The sequence below is a fragment of the Aegilops tauschii genome, chromosome 4 (genome assembly GCF_002575655.3).
Source record: "Aegilops tauschii subsp. strangulata cultivar AL8/78 chromosome 4, Aet v6.0, whole genome shotgun sequence".
NCBI classification, from domain to species: Eukaryota; Viridiplantae; Streptophyta; class Magnoliopsida; order Poales; family Poaceae; genus Aegilops; species Aegilops tauschii.
Window position 1 is genome coordinate 445,281,057 of NC_053038.3, and position 17,740 is coordinate 445,298,796.

The 17,740-nt window shown below is 43.4% G+C and overlaps 1 protein-coding gene and 2 long non-coding RNA genes across 6 annotated transcripts; 2 read left to right on the forward strand and 1 right to left on the reverse strand.

Annotated features, from left to right (window-relative positions):
* The first annotated feature begins 1,913 nt into the window (after window positions 1-1,913).
* On the forward strand, window positions 1,914-3,720 carry LOC109741346 (cytochrome b561 and DOMON domain-containing protein At2g04850). Its single transcript, XM_020300420.4, has one exon. The coding sequence runs from the start codon at window positions 2,126-2,128 to the stop codon at window positions 3,341-3,343; it is 1,218 nt and encodes a 405-aa protein (XP_020156009.1). The 5' UTR covers window positions 1,914-2,125; the 3' UTR covers window positions 3,344-3,720.
* A 2,703-nt stretch (window positions 3,721-6,423) lies between these two features.
* On the forward strand, window positions 6,424-9,214 carry LOC120963074 (uncharacterized). 3 transcript variants are annotated; one of them, XR_012182389.1, is made up of 7 exons: window positions 6,424-6,896; window positions 7,045-7,134; window positions 7,337-7,674; window positions 7,862-7,968; window positions 8,073-8,231; window positions 8,470-8,847; window positions 8,972-9,214. It is a non-coding gene; the product is annotated as an uncharacterized lncRNA (long non-coding RNA). The 3 variants fall into 3 exon arrangements; XR_005754819.2 differs by having other exon boundaries at window positions 6,425-6,830; XR_006662988.1 differs by having other exon boundaries at window positions 6,425-6,830; window positions 8,597-8,847.
* Window positions 7,860-14,619, reverse strand: LOC120963075 (uncharacterized). Of its 2 annotated transcripts, none has more exons than XR_006662990.2 (8): window positions 13,588-14,619; window positions 13,332-13,397; window positions 12,415-12,905; window positions 12,177-12,302; window positions 11,848-11,976; window positions 11,012-11,755; window positions 9,509-9,556; window positions 7,860-7,952 (listed from the first exon to the last, which is right to left on the reverse strand). It is a non-coding gene; the product is annotated as an uncharacterized lncRNA (long non-coding RNA). The 2 variants fall into 2 exon arrangements; XR_006662989.2 differs by having other exon boundaries at window positions 13,332-13,442.
* Between the last annotated feature and the right edge of the window lie 3,121 nt (window positions 14,620-17,740).

Here is a 17,740-nt window from a genome sequence, read left to right on the forward strand (position 1 = left end):
CAGGAGTTGCAACTGCTTAATCAGCTTGTTTCTCAAATCACCCCGGATAGGTCAAGCCTAGATCCACGAGTCCCCGCGCTTGGAGGAAGCAGCTTAAGTACGAGCTACTTTTATAAGTTGCTTACCTTCCGGGGAATTCATTGGGCTCCGGCACCATGGATTTGGGACGCTATTATTCCTATCAAGTACAGAGTTTTCCTGTGGCTGGCTTGCTGGGGGTGTTTGAACACCAAGGGCAACATGGTTCGAAAAGGATGGGCAACTGCCGCTCCGACCGCTGGCTGCGACACTTGTCCGGCTGTGGAGACAGCCGATCATCTGGTTCTTCGTTGTCGCCCCGTTCATGCCCTCTGGGGCAGTCGCTGGCGCCGTTGGCCCGTGACTCACCCAACATTCAGTTCTTTGTTTCTAAGGCGATGAATCATCTCCGGTTCAAGGCCAAATGGAATGTTGCGTTCGCGGCTTGTGCTGTCACACTCTGGCAGGCTAGAAATGATCGGGTTTTTAATGACAAGAGCTGGTCCGCGCCTTATATAAGATTTCATGCCGCTAATCTGATTCGTCTATGGAAAAACAGAGCCACCAAGCAGCAGGACAAGGATGATTTGCAGACATGGGCTAGCATGCTTAGTGGCTAGGATCTGATTTCTTTCTCCCTTCTCATCTTATCTTCTCCCCTCCCCTCTTTTCTTCCAGGCTGCTTGTGGCCTTGCACCTGGGTGCACCTCACAAGCCATGTAACTGCTCTTTTTGGGCTTATGCCCTTTTGAAATATAAGGTCGGCCATGCGCCACCTTTTTACTTGCAAAAAAAAAAAGTTTCTATTCGGTTGAAACTGTCAAAACCTTCTCCTCTTCCTTCAAATGAGTTTTTGTGTGTGAAATCCACTATGCTATCAGTTTACTACTGTTTATTTCAAGAAAAAAGATTAGTGTAATAATTAGAAACCAAAATCTGAGTCCACTAAACTTGAATTTACATGGTGAAATTGTAAAATCACTGATTTGGTTCAACAGCAGCAACCAACAATTCTAACAGACCATTGACAGCAAGACTCAACTAGAGATGGTAATAACTATCCAGGTGCCATGAGCCCCCTGAAGGCATGCTTTTCACACGCTGGCACTCCACTAATCCTCCTTAAAGATTTTAAACATATTCTACTAAACTCCCTTGCTTTCCTCAAGCATGCATGGTGCGCCCATGCTACTTTTCTCCGATCATGCATCCGTTTGGCCGCTTTGCCAACAAGAATCACACAACTCTCGCCGGAGCCGTGCCTTCAAAGCCAATAATGGCAAGCTTAGCTAGGACCATCATCATCATAATCATCATGATCATAACCGCTAAAGCTCACGCGAAACATTTCCCAGCCGATCGAATCCATCGTATCACATCACATCACCACGCCGGTGGAGGGCGAGCGGCGTGCCGACTGCGGCCACCAAATCTTCCACTTAGCATCAATCAGTCCGCCCACTGCTGTGTGAGATCACCTAACCTAGTAAATGTAGCATTAATAGGCTGGTAAATCAGCCAATGATTTATACTCCAGTGGTAAAAGGTATTTTTCTTACAATTTATAGTTCTTAACTCTTACTATAATTTAGTTGGTCAGCTTTGATCCATGTGCTCCTTTCAGATTCCTCTTCAATTAAGCTGGACCATACAGTATGCAAGCTTGTGTGTCTCAAATTCTCAGTGTGCAGCTCAAATTTTGGTTAACTATTGCAGTCACTGCCTCACACCTACCACACACACACTGATCTAATCCGGGAGGCAAGTGCAAGATGGGGCCAGAGTTGGGCACCACACAGATCACCACAGAATATTTCAGGCCTCTTTGTGGAGGCCCTCCCTTGCCTTCGAAGCCAAGACCCCATCATCTTCCGAAACGAAACGAAATACACAACCAACAAACGGGAGCAGCACACGCGGTTCACAGCCATCATCACATTTCACAATCACACCTCCAAAACGCCCCACTAAAACCCCACTTACGCGCGCAGACAAAACCCAACCCAACGCACGCCACAGCGTCGCGCACACTGACACACGCCACCGCGCTCGCTCTGTTAGCTCGGCACCACCCAGCTCCACGGGACACGATCGATCGACAGCGACAATGAGGAGTGGCGGCCCTCTCGTTGGTTTGTTGGTGGCGCTCGTGGTCGTCGGCGGCGGGGCGGCGGCTGGGGCGCCCGGCAGGTGCACGACGTCGACGCCGGTGAAGGCGTACGCCAAGTGCATCGCGCTGCCGACGCAGGGCGCGACGCTGGCGTGGACGTACGACGCGCGCAACGCCACGCTGGACGCGGCCTTCACGGGGTCCTTCATCTCGCCGTCGGGCTGGGTGGCGTGGGGCGTCAACCAGGACGCGCCGGCCATGGCCGGGGCGCGCGTCATCGCCGCCTTCTCCGACCCGTCCACGGGCGCGCTGCTCGCGCTCCCCTTCGTGCTCTCCGCCGACGTCAAGCTCCAGGCCAAGCCCCTGGTGTCCCGCCCGCTCGACATCCCGCTGCTCGCCTCCTCGGCGTCCCTCATCGCGCCGGCCCGCACCGTCCGCGACGGCGCGTCGGTGACCATCGCCGCCACCATCCGCCTCTCCCCGAACCGCACCAGGGTCCACTTCGTGTGGAACCGGGGCCTGTACGTGCAGGGCTACTCCCCGACCATCCACCCCACGGACGCCTCCGACCTGGCGTCGCACGCCACCGTCGACATCCTCACCACGGCCACGGAGTCCTCCCCGATCGCGTCCGCCAGGCTGCAGTGGGCGCACGGCTCCCTCAACGCGCTCTCCTGGGGCCTCCTGCTCCCGGTCGGCGCAGCCCTGGCGCGGTACCTCCGGCCCTGCGCCTCCGCCGGCCCAGCGTGGTTCTACGGGCACGCGGCGGTGCAGGCGACGGGGTACGCGCTGGGGGCGGCCGGGTTCGCGCTGGGGATCGCGATGGGGGCGGCGTCGCCCGGGGTGACGTACAAGCTGCACCGCGGGCTGGGCATCGCGGCGGCGACGGCGGGGAGCCTGCAGACGCTGGCGGTGTTCTTCCGGCCCAAGACGACCAACCGGTACCGCAAGTACTGGAAGTCGTACCACCACCTGGTGGGGTACGGGTGCGTGGTGGTCGGGGTGGTGAACGTCTTCCAGGGCTTCGAGGTCATGGGGCTCGGCGCCTCCTACTGGAAGCTCGGCTACTGCATGGCGCTGGCGACGCTCGTCGGCGGCTGCGTGGCGCTGGAGGTGAACGCCTGGGTGGTGTTCTGCCGGCGGCAACACGAGGAGAAGCTCATGCGGCGGGAGGTCGAGGACGTCGTCGTCAAGGACAGGGCCGCCGCATTCTAGCTAGCGCGCCTTGGTGGCCGCCGTCGCTCTGTTTTACAGCTCCGCCGCGGGCTTGGGAGACACGGCCACGAACGAAGTAATTGAATGGGTGCGGTCACTGGCCAGCAAGGCAGGCGCCACGTTGCCGGGGACAGGCAGTGCTTATTGGTTTGTCGGAAGGTGAGCGTGAATTCCTTCGCCGGCTGGTGTTGGTGTGTGCTCGTTGTACTATTTGTCACGCGGATGTCTTTCTCGTCCTAGTTCTTGATCTGTAGTTCTATACCATAGTACATAGAGGAATTCATGTACAAGTTGTTTCACTTTTTCAGTTTCTCAGTAACTTTTTTGGCGACTAGCCGATTCTTGGTAAAGAAGCCACGTCATGAATTGTGAACAAAGGTCCCCTTTGGTTCATATGACTAGATGACCCGTTGCGCCAATGGCGCCAAGGCCAGCAGCAAGCCAAGTATTGTAAGAGTGGTGATAGGAAAACTCAGGCACAGATTGAAATAATGAGTACTTTGCGCTGATGACGCAAAGGGCAAAGGGCGAGAGCAACCTAGCATTGAAAACCATGCATGTAAGAATATTTAGACACTGATTGGAAGATAAGGAAATAGATACTAAGGTATAATGTTGATACACAACATTACAATTTATGATAGCTTATTTACATTGTTTTTAGTAAGCAAGCTACATAAGTAGAGATACATCATATAGATAGGTCTGGTCATCTCTCTTACGATGAGTGATATACGCAGTGATGAACATCAGGTAGAATCATCGTTGCATGTGTCATTGGTATCGAAAATGACTTCATTGTCTAAGCAAATCTTCATGATGGGTGTGTTCGGTGGGCTGCCAATGCCAAAAGCAGAAATGCCTTCCATATCATCATCCAGTCCCCAATAATACCTTTTTTATAGAATGTCGTTTGATTGTAATCGTATCGTTGAGGAGCTCTGCAACATATCGTATTTGCAATAGAGTATGGTTAAAATCGATGTCTTCGGGTGTTGATCATGTTATGAAGTTGGTATCTCTTATATGGTAAAGTTCTTTCACTGTCATGCGATCCCCGCCCGGAATACTGCACCAACTGCTGCTTAGATAGTCCATTATTACTTATTTTCTTTAAGCTCCAGTTTTAGAGATTTTTTTTTGTTGAACCAGCTGGAACTTATCATAGTTGAAGTCTTGCACCACTTTGTTGTAAGAGACTTCCATAAACCTAATAGCTTCATTTTCCAGCCTATCTTCAGCTTCTTCAAGATTTTCGTAGACATAGATGGATATTGATTTCCTTGAAAGTTCATTGCTTAGTTGGTGCTTAGATGGACATAACTGAATGGTTGCGTCGACACCAACATTCCTTTACTTTCTGTGTTGATTACACTACGATTTGGAAGGCCAATCTGTTGCATCATAGCATTCAAAAGCATTTTTGTTGGGATCCTAACTTGTTCCAACACTTTTGACCCGTTGCACAGCTGACGCAAAAAGCAAGAGCGAACCAAGCATTCAAACCATGCAAATAAGAGTGGTTTAGAGATTGATAATAAAATCCTTAAAGCATAAAGAAATAGATACTTAGGTATAATTTTTATAGAGAACGCTATATATTACTCCCTGTTCCTAAATATAAGATGCTTTGACAGTTCAAATGACCATATCGACTAAGTAGCTCTTCATGGTAGGTGTGTCCAGTGGGCTGTCATTGGCGCACACACGAATCCATATGACCGAACTCGTTGTCTAAGCTCTCAAAATGTCTTCGGATTGTAAAGTGTATCATCAAGGTGCTCTACAATATATCTTACTTACGTCGTCTTCAGTTGCTTCCAAAATGAAACTGGTATACATTGTACTGAAAAGCACTAAAAAGAGTTGAATATATTAGCACCAAAGTAAGTTAATATGTAGCAAGCATAAAAGTCTTCTCACTGATTATCTTTAACCATCATGTAACACAATCACCTAAATCACTAAACTCCCCGGGGTTAAAACTCCTGGGAACGACTATTTCTGACATCGGTTTTGACACTTTCCTCTCATGTTTTTTTAAGCACTCGTCCCTCCCAAGTGCTATGGCCCGTTTTGTTGGAGTGTGAAGTTTGTGTGCTCGGGCACCATGGTGCCCTTAAAAAAATGCAAAAACCATATTTAAAAGTAAAAAAATCGAAAATAATTCTGTGAAAACTTCCATGTATTCACTACGGATCCATGGAATTTTGTTTTGAAAAGAAATGTAATTTGAAAGCTATACAAAAAAACAAAATTCCGGCCAAAAAAATTCCGTCCCATTTGAAAATACATATTTGTCTTTTTTTTACACTATGTGGGAAAGCAAAATGTTATAATTTTTTGCACATATATAGTATATATGTGTGTGTGCGTGTTTACAAAAGGTTTCAATTTTTTTTGAGCTGTAAAAAATGATTTTTTTTTAACAGGCACCATGATGCCTGTGCACATCTGGCAATATTCAGTTTGTTGGGAGTGCGGAGGAATGGCGCTCGGGCGCGTTTAGTGGTTGTGGTTAAATGGACAGTTGTAAATTCAGGTGCAATAAATGCTCTGCATGTTCATTTGTCTAACAGATTTAATATTAATTAAGTAAGGATGATTTCAAATCCCAATTTGCAAATTGTTTCTGTTCATGTTAGCAGTGCAAAAAAAGGCCTATCCTAGCAGATTTGGGACGATAACATTTCATAATTTGCAAAATAAGAAATTTTCATGTTCGTTGTGCAAATGATGATTACATTTAAATATTTGCAAATTAGGATTTGTTCATGTTCACCATGCAAAAAATGCGACTACATTTTACAATTTGAAAATTGGGATTTGTTCATGTTGGCCATGCAAAAAATGCCCTAGCACATCGTAAGTTTTCTAGTAGGTTAGGATTAATTAGACATAATACAAAAATCAAATACGGGATGCATTGGAGAGGCTGACGTGGGATGGACACTTTTGAGTGAGAGCAAGCGAGCTTGGGTACTCTTTGGAGTTTCCGGTCTTGTTGGCCGTTTCTTTAAGCGGTGTAGTGCAAAGTGGCATGGGGATAGGAGGACGGCGCGCAGCACGTGTCGCTCCTCTGCACTGTCGTCTCTTCGCTGCTTCTTCCCCTCGCTTCTCTCCTCCTCCGATCTTGAAATCCCAGCGCATGGTGGCTGGCACCTCTCCCCTCTTTCTCTTCCCCGCCCCAAGTTTTCCATCCTCCGCTGATGCGCACCGTTGTTCGGGAGCAAGAGGGGCCCCGCCTCCTGTGCTGTGGCGCTGCCCAACGGCAGGCCCGGACACTCGAGCCGACCGCCTGTTGCCAGCGTCGGCTTGAGCGGCCGCCACCCCCTCTCCTCTCCAATCGGGAACTCGGACCTCACCAGCAGAGCCCTCGTTTTCAGGGAAGGTAGCCATCGCCAGCGATTGAGGATGCCTCCCGACGAGCATGCTCGTGGTTGCCCACATCCCAGAAGTGCGTGGGAGCCGGTGTCTTTGGGCAGAGGTGGGTCTCCTCGCCGGCGACCTCACGGTCTTGTCGGCGACTCCACCGTCACAAGTATATCTGCACGTATAGTAGCTTCTGCACCCCCTGTCTTCTTTGATAGTGATTTTTTGTTGCTGTTGTTGCAGAAAACAGCCAAAACATGCTTGAGATTTCAGTAAAACGGATTTTGTTTTACTATGTTTGCTCTAAAAAATTGTTCTGACCATTTCAGTGGGGATCTTCATTGCTTCTTTAGGCTGGGGAGGCTGCTCTACGCCGGGTCTTTTTCTGCTTCCTCTGGTGTGTCTTTTGGGGCAGCACGGTATGGCATTTCTTTTCTTCTATGAGGATTTATCTTGCTTCTTATCCAGTTTGTGTGGTGATGGTGTGGCGTTGGATTGTCGGTGGTGATGTTTCTGTCAGTAGGCTGTGGTGGTGTCTTTCGATTCCGTCAAAGATTTTAGTGGTGATATTGTTTTTGTTATTAGTCATTTTGGTGAGTATGGTCTGGTTGTGAGTTCCAGGCCATCATCTCGGTCAGAGGAAGGGCGCATTCTCGATCTGGTCGAACCTGGTGTGCACGGCAAGGCAGCTCTGTATGGAGGGAGAGGCAATTTGGGGACGACTTCTTGATGAGTAGAATTTACTAAGCAATTAGATCAAATACGTATATATTTAATGCAATGCTCTGTTCGGTATCTGAATGCTCAAATTGGAAAGTTGTGTCAGCTTGACAATTGTCAAATCCCTGCTGGAAAAGTACCACATTGATTTGAAGCTAATTGGCCACCTTGTGGTTGGTAGCGAGACAGTGATAGACAAAAGTAAATCCATCAAAACGTGGTTGATGCAATTTTTTGAGGTAAATCATGGAATAGCATCCCACATATATTCACCCTCTAAACCATTATCTTGATGAATTCACGTTTTCCAGTTCTTTTAGTTGTTTGTTAGTTCAGTCTCAGTCTCACTCACTCAGTCACTACTGTTGACACTTGTCACAAATATAGGAAAGTGGTAATACTGACATTGAGGAATTTTGACTCCAGTAATGCATGTTATGGTGGAACAACCTCCCTCTTGAATTGGTGTAACTTCGATCGAAAGTCGATGTTGGGATGAACGTTACGGCCTTGTAGTCTGCACAGATAGCACGGTTAGTCACCCAGCATGGCCATCTAACTGTTGCACTAAGTGGATTCATTTTCTCTTCCTTTTGTCTCCGTGCAACACTCATTTGCTATCCCATATTATGTTTAGGTTTATGCAGAGGGGCCAGCTCGGCCTATGGGTGGAGCTGCTACAGTTGCTATGCTTATTGGTCCAAATGCATCTATTTCTTTCGAAAGCAAATATAGAGCTTCTCACATGACTCATGTTTACGATCTCTACAAGCCTCATCTTGCAAGTGAATATCCGGTTAGGGTTCTATCACTTGTTTTTGTTTGTTTGTTTTAGGCATCTAAATAAACAATTTTCTCAACCAGATGCCATTTTTGCCTATTTCATAGTATTATATCATCTGTACACATTATAGCTAGGTTGTTAATGGGGAACTTTATCAAACATGCGATTGAGGACCATATAGTTCCTAATAAAAAGAAGCCTCATATAGTTTGTCTATATATGGTTCCTAATAAAAAAACCTCATATGCAGGTTGGGGACATAGGTGTGTGGTTGCTGAGTTAACTGCGTCATTTTGAAGTTCTGATAAGAAAAATCCACAGTCGCCATGCTATTATGTCCTTTTTAAGTGGCCTGAATTCGCTCGTGCTTGGTGCAGCGAGATGCATGGCGCTGCGGGAGTTGTGGCGGACATGGACAGATGAATTCACATGATCTTGAGATTGCATGGAACCCTATGTTATTGACACATAAGGTGTATGATCTCGACCTCACTGAACCATGTCTTGGTAAATTTATCGGTTCCTTACATCTGTCCGTGTAACTTCGAACCCAGTTTAGACATACTCAGTTTCACAGGGCAGACGAGTAAGGAAAAGCAATTGATGTTGTTAAGAAGCATTGGGGAAAGTATGTATCTTGCCTCGAATCTCTTATGTCTGTTATTTCAATTGCTTGTATGATAAAAATTACTGCGTGAAGATTTTGCTTTTGCAGTTTGCCTGGTTTAATGCTCTATTCATTTACTTTGCAGCTCATAACACTTCTGTTGAAACTACTTGTGAGCAGATGTTTGCGCCATTAATGTCGACCATTATATTGGAGAACCTGAGTGTAAATAAATTTGCATCTTGTTTGTTTCAAGAACCTGAGTGTTGTTACAGAATAACATATTAGCTAATCTCAATTTCTTAGGGTGACACCTGTTGCACCAATTGACATTGTTGACAGCATAACAAAAGAAGCTTGAACTAATATTAAGTTTTGCAATTGAGAAGAGGAGCGCGAGGGAATATGATGTGACATGTGAGTATCTTCTCTCTATGTAACTACATCATTGGTAATTTGTATTCTTTCACTATTTGTCATACAGTTCCACCAAATGTCACAAGTACCTAATACAAACCAAGGGCTTCCTTTAATAGCTATATGTTTTACATCACCGAGAAACAAATTCTACAATAATGTTGGTAAGCATCATATTCACATGCCACAGCCAAAAAGAGCAAGCACATAGTATTCTAAGAATGGCCCATAAAACTAAGCGATGTAGCAGAGGAAGGTGGCAAACCTTAATCACAACACGACATCCGCTAGCAACTGATGGATTGAACAATACCTGGAAGAAGAACATAGCAATACACACATCAAAAAGAGGCCAAGACATGGACTGGATCAAATGCATATCCTACCGGAAAAGAAACAATAGTTGGAGGTTCGCCATCATGGATGGAGGTGGATAACAACTTCTTGTCAGATTTTATTGGCCACCGCAGAAATAAATAGAAATCGTAACATCCCCAGGATTGATAACAGGAAATAATAACTTACCTTCAAATCTCAGAGAGAGTGGCACACACAGAGAGTTAGAGAGAGAGAGGGAGACTTAGACACCATTCATCGCAGTAAAAATGAGTGCACGCCGCAGAACTGATCATATGGGAAGAATACCCTTCGAAATTATATCCCAAAAGCTAGGCGCAGCCAATATAAATACACAACTATCAGATATTAGAAAATGGTATTATAGGTGTGCTAATGCCTAAAGTGCCAGAACAAATCATGCTCATATGCACATGAGCACATCACAACACAGACATGCATAAACACATCGCAAATTTCTGAAGAAAAGGGTCGGGGCGTCGCAAGACCACATGATTTTCATAGGAAAGACTTCTGGTCATGTGTCACCTAAAAGTATATACATGCAAGAACCTTTTCTCTCTTGATCTTGGAAACATCTACCTGCCTGGAAAGATGCTAGAAGCATGATCCAGGCGAGAGGAAAAGTATTTTTTTCCCTAAGAAGCTACAGAGAGAGAGAAGTGAGCCAGTGATCCTCGCCTAGCTAGTGCACACACACACACATCAAGCCAACACACCATAAACGCAACAGCAGCACGCAAGCCACAAATAGGCGTGTGGCGCAGCGCACGAGGAAGACAGAGACACAACCAATAGAGTGAGGAGCAGATAGCCACGCTTACCGTCGAGCCGTTCACACTAAAAGGGATAAAAGAGTAGGACGTTTCTATTCTCAAACCTTCCCATCATAGGGAGTAATTATCAAACAGAGAAACAAAAGGAAAAGAAAAGCAAGAAGTTCCCTTCCTCCATCTGTTTTTTATTTTCTTTCACTTATATACATCAGACTAACACACAAGCACTTTAACTATTATAAACATAATTCCCAATTCAAGAATACTGTTGAATATTAGAGCACCAAATACTACTCTTCGTAAAGTAAAACCGGGCATGCCAAGTCATGACTGACAGATGAAGCTCAGGAAGGATTCGATTGTGCTATTAGTCAGTAGGTACATTACAGAGCTTGTTCATGCTAAGAACATCTGTTATTAGATTCTTATAACCACACTTCATGTTTCTATTTTCTAAATTAAAATAAGCGATCTCACTACAGTAAAAAAATAAACACATATATAGCTGACATAATTACCTCGCGAAGCTATTAGCAAGGTAGTAGCAAAATATTATGCTATCCTAATCATATTGCCAAATTACAATTGACCGATTCTAGTCTAGGTTTTAAATTTCAAAAGGGAGAACAACTCACCATGCTCTTTGATTTCTTCTTGGACCCATGTTTTCTATCACCAGTCCCCTCCCTGCCGCACGAATCCTCATTGATCTATGTCGAACTGAGTGAGGTGACACCTTTTTGACTATTTCGATGTAGTGAGATTGCGATTGAACAAACCGGGTACAGGTACCCTTTTGTTGAAGGTCGTTCGAGCTTTTCCTGGGAGTATGGCATCAGTTACATACTTCAGCGCCGGTACAAACCTCCTGTAATAACCCCTGCAACCCTCGGAGTTCTCTGACATTGGCTGGTTCTGGCCAAGCTGTCATGCCCTCTAAACGAAAGCATCCAAATAACCAATATGTATCTTCAAAATAGAAAAATCAAATTCATAAAAGCTATCTAATTGATGGAAGGAGCTTTATTTTATAATGGATTCACTCTATCAGGCAAACTGTGATGTTTTGGCATCCACGGTCGAAACATCAATATAAGATTCAAATATTTAGACATGACAGTGAGTCATGATGTCATAAAAAGCAGAGTTTTTCTCAATCATTTATGTGGGACAAAGTACATAGTAGATATGCTTAATAATAAGTTAACAAAGATGAAACCCAATGAATCAAACACTAAAGCTTTGGCTTCACCATAACAAATTAATCTTTGCCATGTACAGTCTAGCCCTCAATACCTGGCATCTCATTTTACAATGGAACTCTCTTTTCCCTTGGCAAGCAGCAGTAATGTAGCAGTAGCACTTCTTTCTCGTGTACTCTGTTGGACAGAACAAATATTAGATGCTGAAAAATCATGTTACACATGAAGCCAAATAAGCATTTTTGCATAAACCAAAAGGATAAACTCACCTTGGGTAGACTGCAATCATCTGATAATCACATCAATCTTGTATAATCTATTCAAACAGATTTGTCGGTCAAAATATGACAATTAGCGTCCACCATGTAGCTTTATTAAGGGTATTGTTCAATGACGGGCTGCAAAGTATAAACACGCGTTACTGCATTTAAATCTATGCTGCTGAAAAAATAAGTAAGTGGTAAGAATTATGAAAATATATAACACACTTTGCCATGGATTGCAAAACCTAAAAAAGAAAAGGATGCCCAGTATGGACTCTTCTATATGCACACCTTATATTTCCTACATGAAGAAGAATAAGAGATGAACCACTAACCTAGCAAGCAGTCAAGCGAACCTGATGGTACTGGTCTCTTGCCATCGAGGCCAATGTGCTTGACTTGGCGCTGCGTGCTACTGCCTTCACGCCGCAAGACTTTCTTACTCTTGTTGTCCTCTCCCTCTAATGCAATGAACAACAGGTACATACACCATAGAGAATATGTAAGTAACTGAACATATGACATATCCTTCATCAATTCTTAAATAAAAAACTAAAGTTCAGGTTTTCTCACTGGCTCATAGCCTTCTCTTCAATCCTTGCTTCTCACAAATAGTTTTCCTCTCCCTCTAATGCAATGAACAACAAGTGCATACACCATAGAGAGAATGTTAGCAACTGAACATATGACACGTCCTTCATCAATTCTAAAAAAATGAAAATGAAGCTCTTCTCATTGGCTCATAGCCTTCTCTTCAATCCGTGCTTCTCACAAAGTGTTTTCAGATTCACAAATAACCAAGGAGGCAACCAACAACATATAGTAGCACATAGCAGCAGCACAAGTAGAGTTAGGCCAAGCAGTAGCCAAGCCTGGTAGCAGCAGAACCCACAGCAAACACATCTACCAGCATAAATTGAAAAGAGAGAGGGGGGAGGAGGAAAGAGCTCACCTGCCTGTAGAGACAAGAATGGCTTGAGGAGTAGGGTCGTGGATGACAGGTGGCTGGGCGGGCTCATCTTTAAGCAGTTTTCATTGCTGGCCACAAAAGCTTCATCTGGAGACTGAAATCATAAAAGTTGTGTGCATAAAGACGAAGATAAAATCACTCTAAGCAAGATGAGAACGACAAATTGAAAAGCTGATTGTACCTATTAAACTAAGGATAGGAATGGACTTTATTGAACTAACATAGTGTACCTAAGAGATTGAGAATCAGGGACAACCTTTATTAAACTAAAAAATTGATCAAATTGTGCATTTAGAATTCCTCCTAGATATTGTGAGCAGCAGAGGTCCGATATGTTTCGAGCCCAGTAAAATATGCATGCTTTCACATGTTTCAGACATATTTAATATCTTCTATGTGTATGCATACACAAAAACAATAATGTCTAAATATATAGGCGTGCATAGAAAGACAAGGACCAGATTCTTTCCAGAATGTCTAAATGAACACACAAGAATGTTGCGCTGGTCAAATCGCCCACCTCGTGTCGTTGCTGCCGGCACTGTCGGCGTTGATGTACATGTACTCCACGACTGTGATGTTGCCTCTGGTAATCAGCACAAGAACTCGTCACTGTGGATGCTCACACGAGCTATTGGCATCAAATTAGGAATCATTGTATATGGTTTTTCAAACTATAAGCCTATAAAAAAGCAAATACATCAAGACCTAACATAACAGCCAACGGTTGCAACCATAGCCAAAGTTAGAGAAAGAACAACCTAGCCGGAGCATACCTGCAAGCCAATGGCGGCCATGATGAACAAGGGCTGACCACCCCTTCTCCCCTGCAGCTCCACCCCAGTGCGATGAGAGCGATGTCCCGCTACTTCTTGCCCCGGTCACCGGCCACGCTACTCCTTCGCCCCACCACCGGCCTCCCCTGCTCCTCAACCTCCACCGTCAAGACCCAGCTGCGACGCTACTCCTCAATTTTGCCGCGCCGCCCCTCTTCTCCTGCGGATGTGACCCTTATCTTTGAGGAGAAGTCGGCACGCGGCAGGATCCGGTAGTAGGAGAGGAGGAGAGGCAGCGCTGGGCAGAGGAGGAGGAGGAGAAGGGGCGCGGCGGCGGCGGTGGTCGTGAGGAGGAGAGGAGAGACGAGGCATGGGGTCTGGGGGATCGAGGATGTGAGGGGATTGGCAGCTAGGTTTTCACCCGATTCCACGGCGCATAGAACGGACAGAACCCTGAGGTTTCTTCTCAATGTAACTGCAAAACAGGCCCACGAGGAAAGGAGCCCCACACGTCATCCGCTGCAGCATGAAAGATCAATGTTTAAAGAAACTAACCGCAGGATTTTTGACAGCACTGTAAAATCGGGCCAGCGAGGCAGATCGTGCGGCCAGAACGCATGCGCGCCGCGAATGCCCCTAGAATGGCGGGTACTCTAGCGGGCTTTATATGTTCCGATAGGACTATCTTAAAAATAGAAAAATCACATAAAGCGAGATGACATGTGTCTCAAATCCTATATTTAAAAAGGATTCCGTCCCGCTTTATATATAAAGCAACATAAAAAAATCCAGCTCTATGGTTGGACCTGTGTGAAGTATGGAATCATTGTGTTCCATTTCAAAAAAAAGCAACATAGGAAAACGGATACATGGTGATGAGGAGGGCCTCTTATAGAGCAGATGAAGGGTAAAACATAAAAAAAATCCACACCGTACCACAAAAGCAACCTAGACTACCGAGTAAGAAGGAAAAACTCGCCTCCAAGGAAAATCGCCCGGCCTCGTTGCGCCGCTCACACCAAGTTGTCATCGGAGAGGAATTATTTTTCCCTAGACGTCTCAAACCCTATAGGAAAGTATATGTCATTTGGTTGTCCCTTTAGGGACATCTCATAAATTGCAGTAAGGGCTAGTTGTTCTGTGGCTTATTTGGAGCTGTGGAAATAAGCTATCCTCTACTTGGCTTATTTTAGAAGCCCAACCTAAATTTTGTTACAGAAGCCTACAATTAAGGGTTAACTAGTAAGCTTCTAAAACAAAATTTTAGGTTGGGCTTCTAGAATAAGTTGGATAAGGGGCAGCTTATTTTCACAAGCCCAAATAAGCCACAAAAGAACTAACCCTAAATAGATGTCATTTGGTTCATATGATAAGATTATTTCCATTGGATCTGGGCTTATATATTTTTCCCCTTTGAAACACAAAGGACGGGTTCCTGTCCTTTAAAGAAATAGGATTCTCCCTGCAAAAAGAAAAGAAATAGGATTCTATTCATACAAACCAAAAGACCACAAAAAATTTCCTAAAAAAATTCCTGCAAACCAAAGGAGGCCAGAGGGAGGCCCAGACCCCGGCTCTGTTTGGTTGGAAGCTAATTTTGCCCACACATTTTAGTCTGTCAAACTCGTTTAACCTGCCAATGTTATGTCTCACTTAATGCGAGACAGAAGCATTTCTCGCCTGCAAGGATACATTCCGGAAAAATGAAACTCTCATTGAAGAAAAGCAAATTAAACCCTTTCATAAAATTACTCTTAGAATCGGGGGTCCGCCCACCTACGTGGTAGCAGCGGCTGGGGAACCTTGCGTCGGGTCTTGGGAATGTATCATGTATTGAATTCATGCACCAGCCAACTAATTCAAAAGTTCAAACTGATGGAGAGAGGCGGCAATATATCTCAACACCCCCCTCACTTCTAGGCTTATTTAGTCCTTAAACATGGGATCTATGTAGGCCGCATAATTGTTTTACTTTAATACTACGTTGGCAGGGTCTTGAACGCAAGACCTCTTGTGTCGGATACCATAGTAAATTCATGCACTAGCCAACTCATTCAAAAGTCTGAACTGATGAAAAACGCGGGCAATATATTTCAACATCGTGTGGGTTTTTTAAACTCTTTTTCTATGTTTTATCTACAATTTTATTGGGTATTTATTTTATCTTTTTCCTTTTCCTGATCATGTTTCTATTTTAAAGTTTTTAAATAACATGTTGATTTTTTTAATACAGATTGAATATCTTTCGCATATAGGTTGAGATACAGTTGAAGATTTTTCAAACACATGTTGGACATTTTATCCGAATAATGTTTCAACATTTGTTGAATGCACATTGAACATTTTTTACATAAATGGTGAATATTTTTTAAGCACACACTGAACAATTTTAAGAACTAACATGAACATCTTTTAGAATACGTGAACATTTTTTAAGTGTTACGAACTTTTCTTGAATTACATAATATTTTTTCATGTTATGTACATTTTTCAAAGTTTGTGCACAAACATTTATACATTGTGAAAATTTAATTGAAATGATTACAAACACTTTTAATGTGCGGACCAATGTTTATATTTCCTGAACCATTTCGAAAATTGTCATGAAGATTTTTTTTAAACGTGTGGAGATTTTCGTCGAATGGTACCATTTTTTAAAAACAGCATCAACACATTTTTAAGAGTCATGCACATTCTTTTTAAAATGTCTTGACCATTTTTATAAATGTGTGGACATATTTTTAAGTGTAATGAACATCCTATTTAAAATGTGCAAGCACTTTTTTAGGTGCATGAAAAAAAATCACGAAGAGCATTTTTTATAAAAGGAAGATATTTATAAAAATAAATTTTTGGAGCAATTTGTTCAACATATATAAATATGAAGAGAAAATGTTAAAAAAATAAAAATTAAAAATCACTGAAAAATCATACGTGTAGCTTGCTAGTTGGGCCTGGCTGAAAATGCTCTAAAGTATGGTTGGTTACCCTAGGGATAGTTACCCCACATGTCTCATATACTACTATGTTATTGTGTGTGTGTGTCTATATATATATATATATATATATATATATATATATATATATATATATATATATATATATATATATAATACTTTATCATTCTAAATATGTTCATATACTAAATCTAAGATTTTTCAAATCAAACTGTACGAAAAAACTTGCATGGGAGCCCATAGTTTTTTGTATATTTTGGAAATATCTTCATATTTATATGTATAAAACAATATAGTAATAAAGTACATACTACCTAAAAATAGGATATATACTACCTAAAAAATAGTATGTATAATTCGCCTTGCATTGGGGGTGAGGCAGTCGTCGATCTTACTACAAGCAAGACATAGAGGTGCCCCGTTTAACCATCCTATGCTGGTCAAAGAATGATTTATTTGTATAGTTGGTTTGCAACAGCGCATAAATATTTAGCCACACTTTGAATTGTTGCATGGAATCTGGCCATATTTATTCTGTATGACATCCTTGGCTTATGTTTCTCCGAAAGAAGTTTTTTTCATGCATAAATTTGAAAAAGTGATTGTGAATACAAAAAATTATGAATTCGAAAAAAAATCAAGAGTCTTAGAGAAGTTTTCACAAATTTGAAAAACAAAATACAAATTTGGAAAAAAAATAAGAATTTGAACGAAAAAGTCACACGCGTGAAACTAAAGAGGATTTTCGGTCCTCTACTCTACCAACCATAACCTAAAAGGACATCTCACACCCAATTTGACAGCTAGACTGAAAACAGTGCTTGTCAAGAGAACATACCACTGTAGAGAATACTTTTTGAGTATGTTGGTAAGGTCCGGTCATCTGCTTCTGTGCTTGCACTTCTACGTAACTAGGGATGCAAGTCCAGGACAACATACTTTCATAAAAGTTCATGAAAATTAAAAGGGAAAAATAAAAGAAAAAGAAAAAACAAGTACAAACCGGTCAAAATACGGACAGAAAAAGAAAAACACAGATAACTAATCCCGGAAAAAACTGGCAGAAAACCGCACTACCTGTATGGTCCTAAGAGCAACTCTAGAAGACCCCGCAAAACGCCGGCCCGCAAAACGCGTTTGCAGTTCGCGCAAAACCGCTTTTGCGGGCCGGCGAGGGCTAGCACAGATGCAGACCG

Excerpts from the sequence above, each read along its gene's own strand:
- LOC109741346 (XM_020300420.4), top strand. The coding sequence starts at position 2,126 with ATGAGGAGTGGCGGCCCTCTCGTTGGTTTGTTGGTGGCGCTCGTGGTC.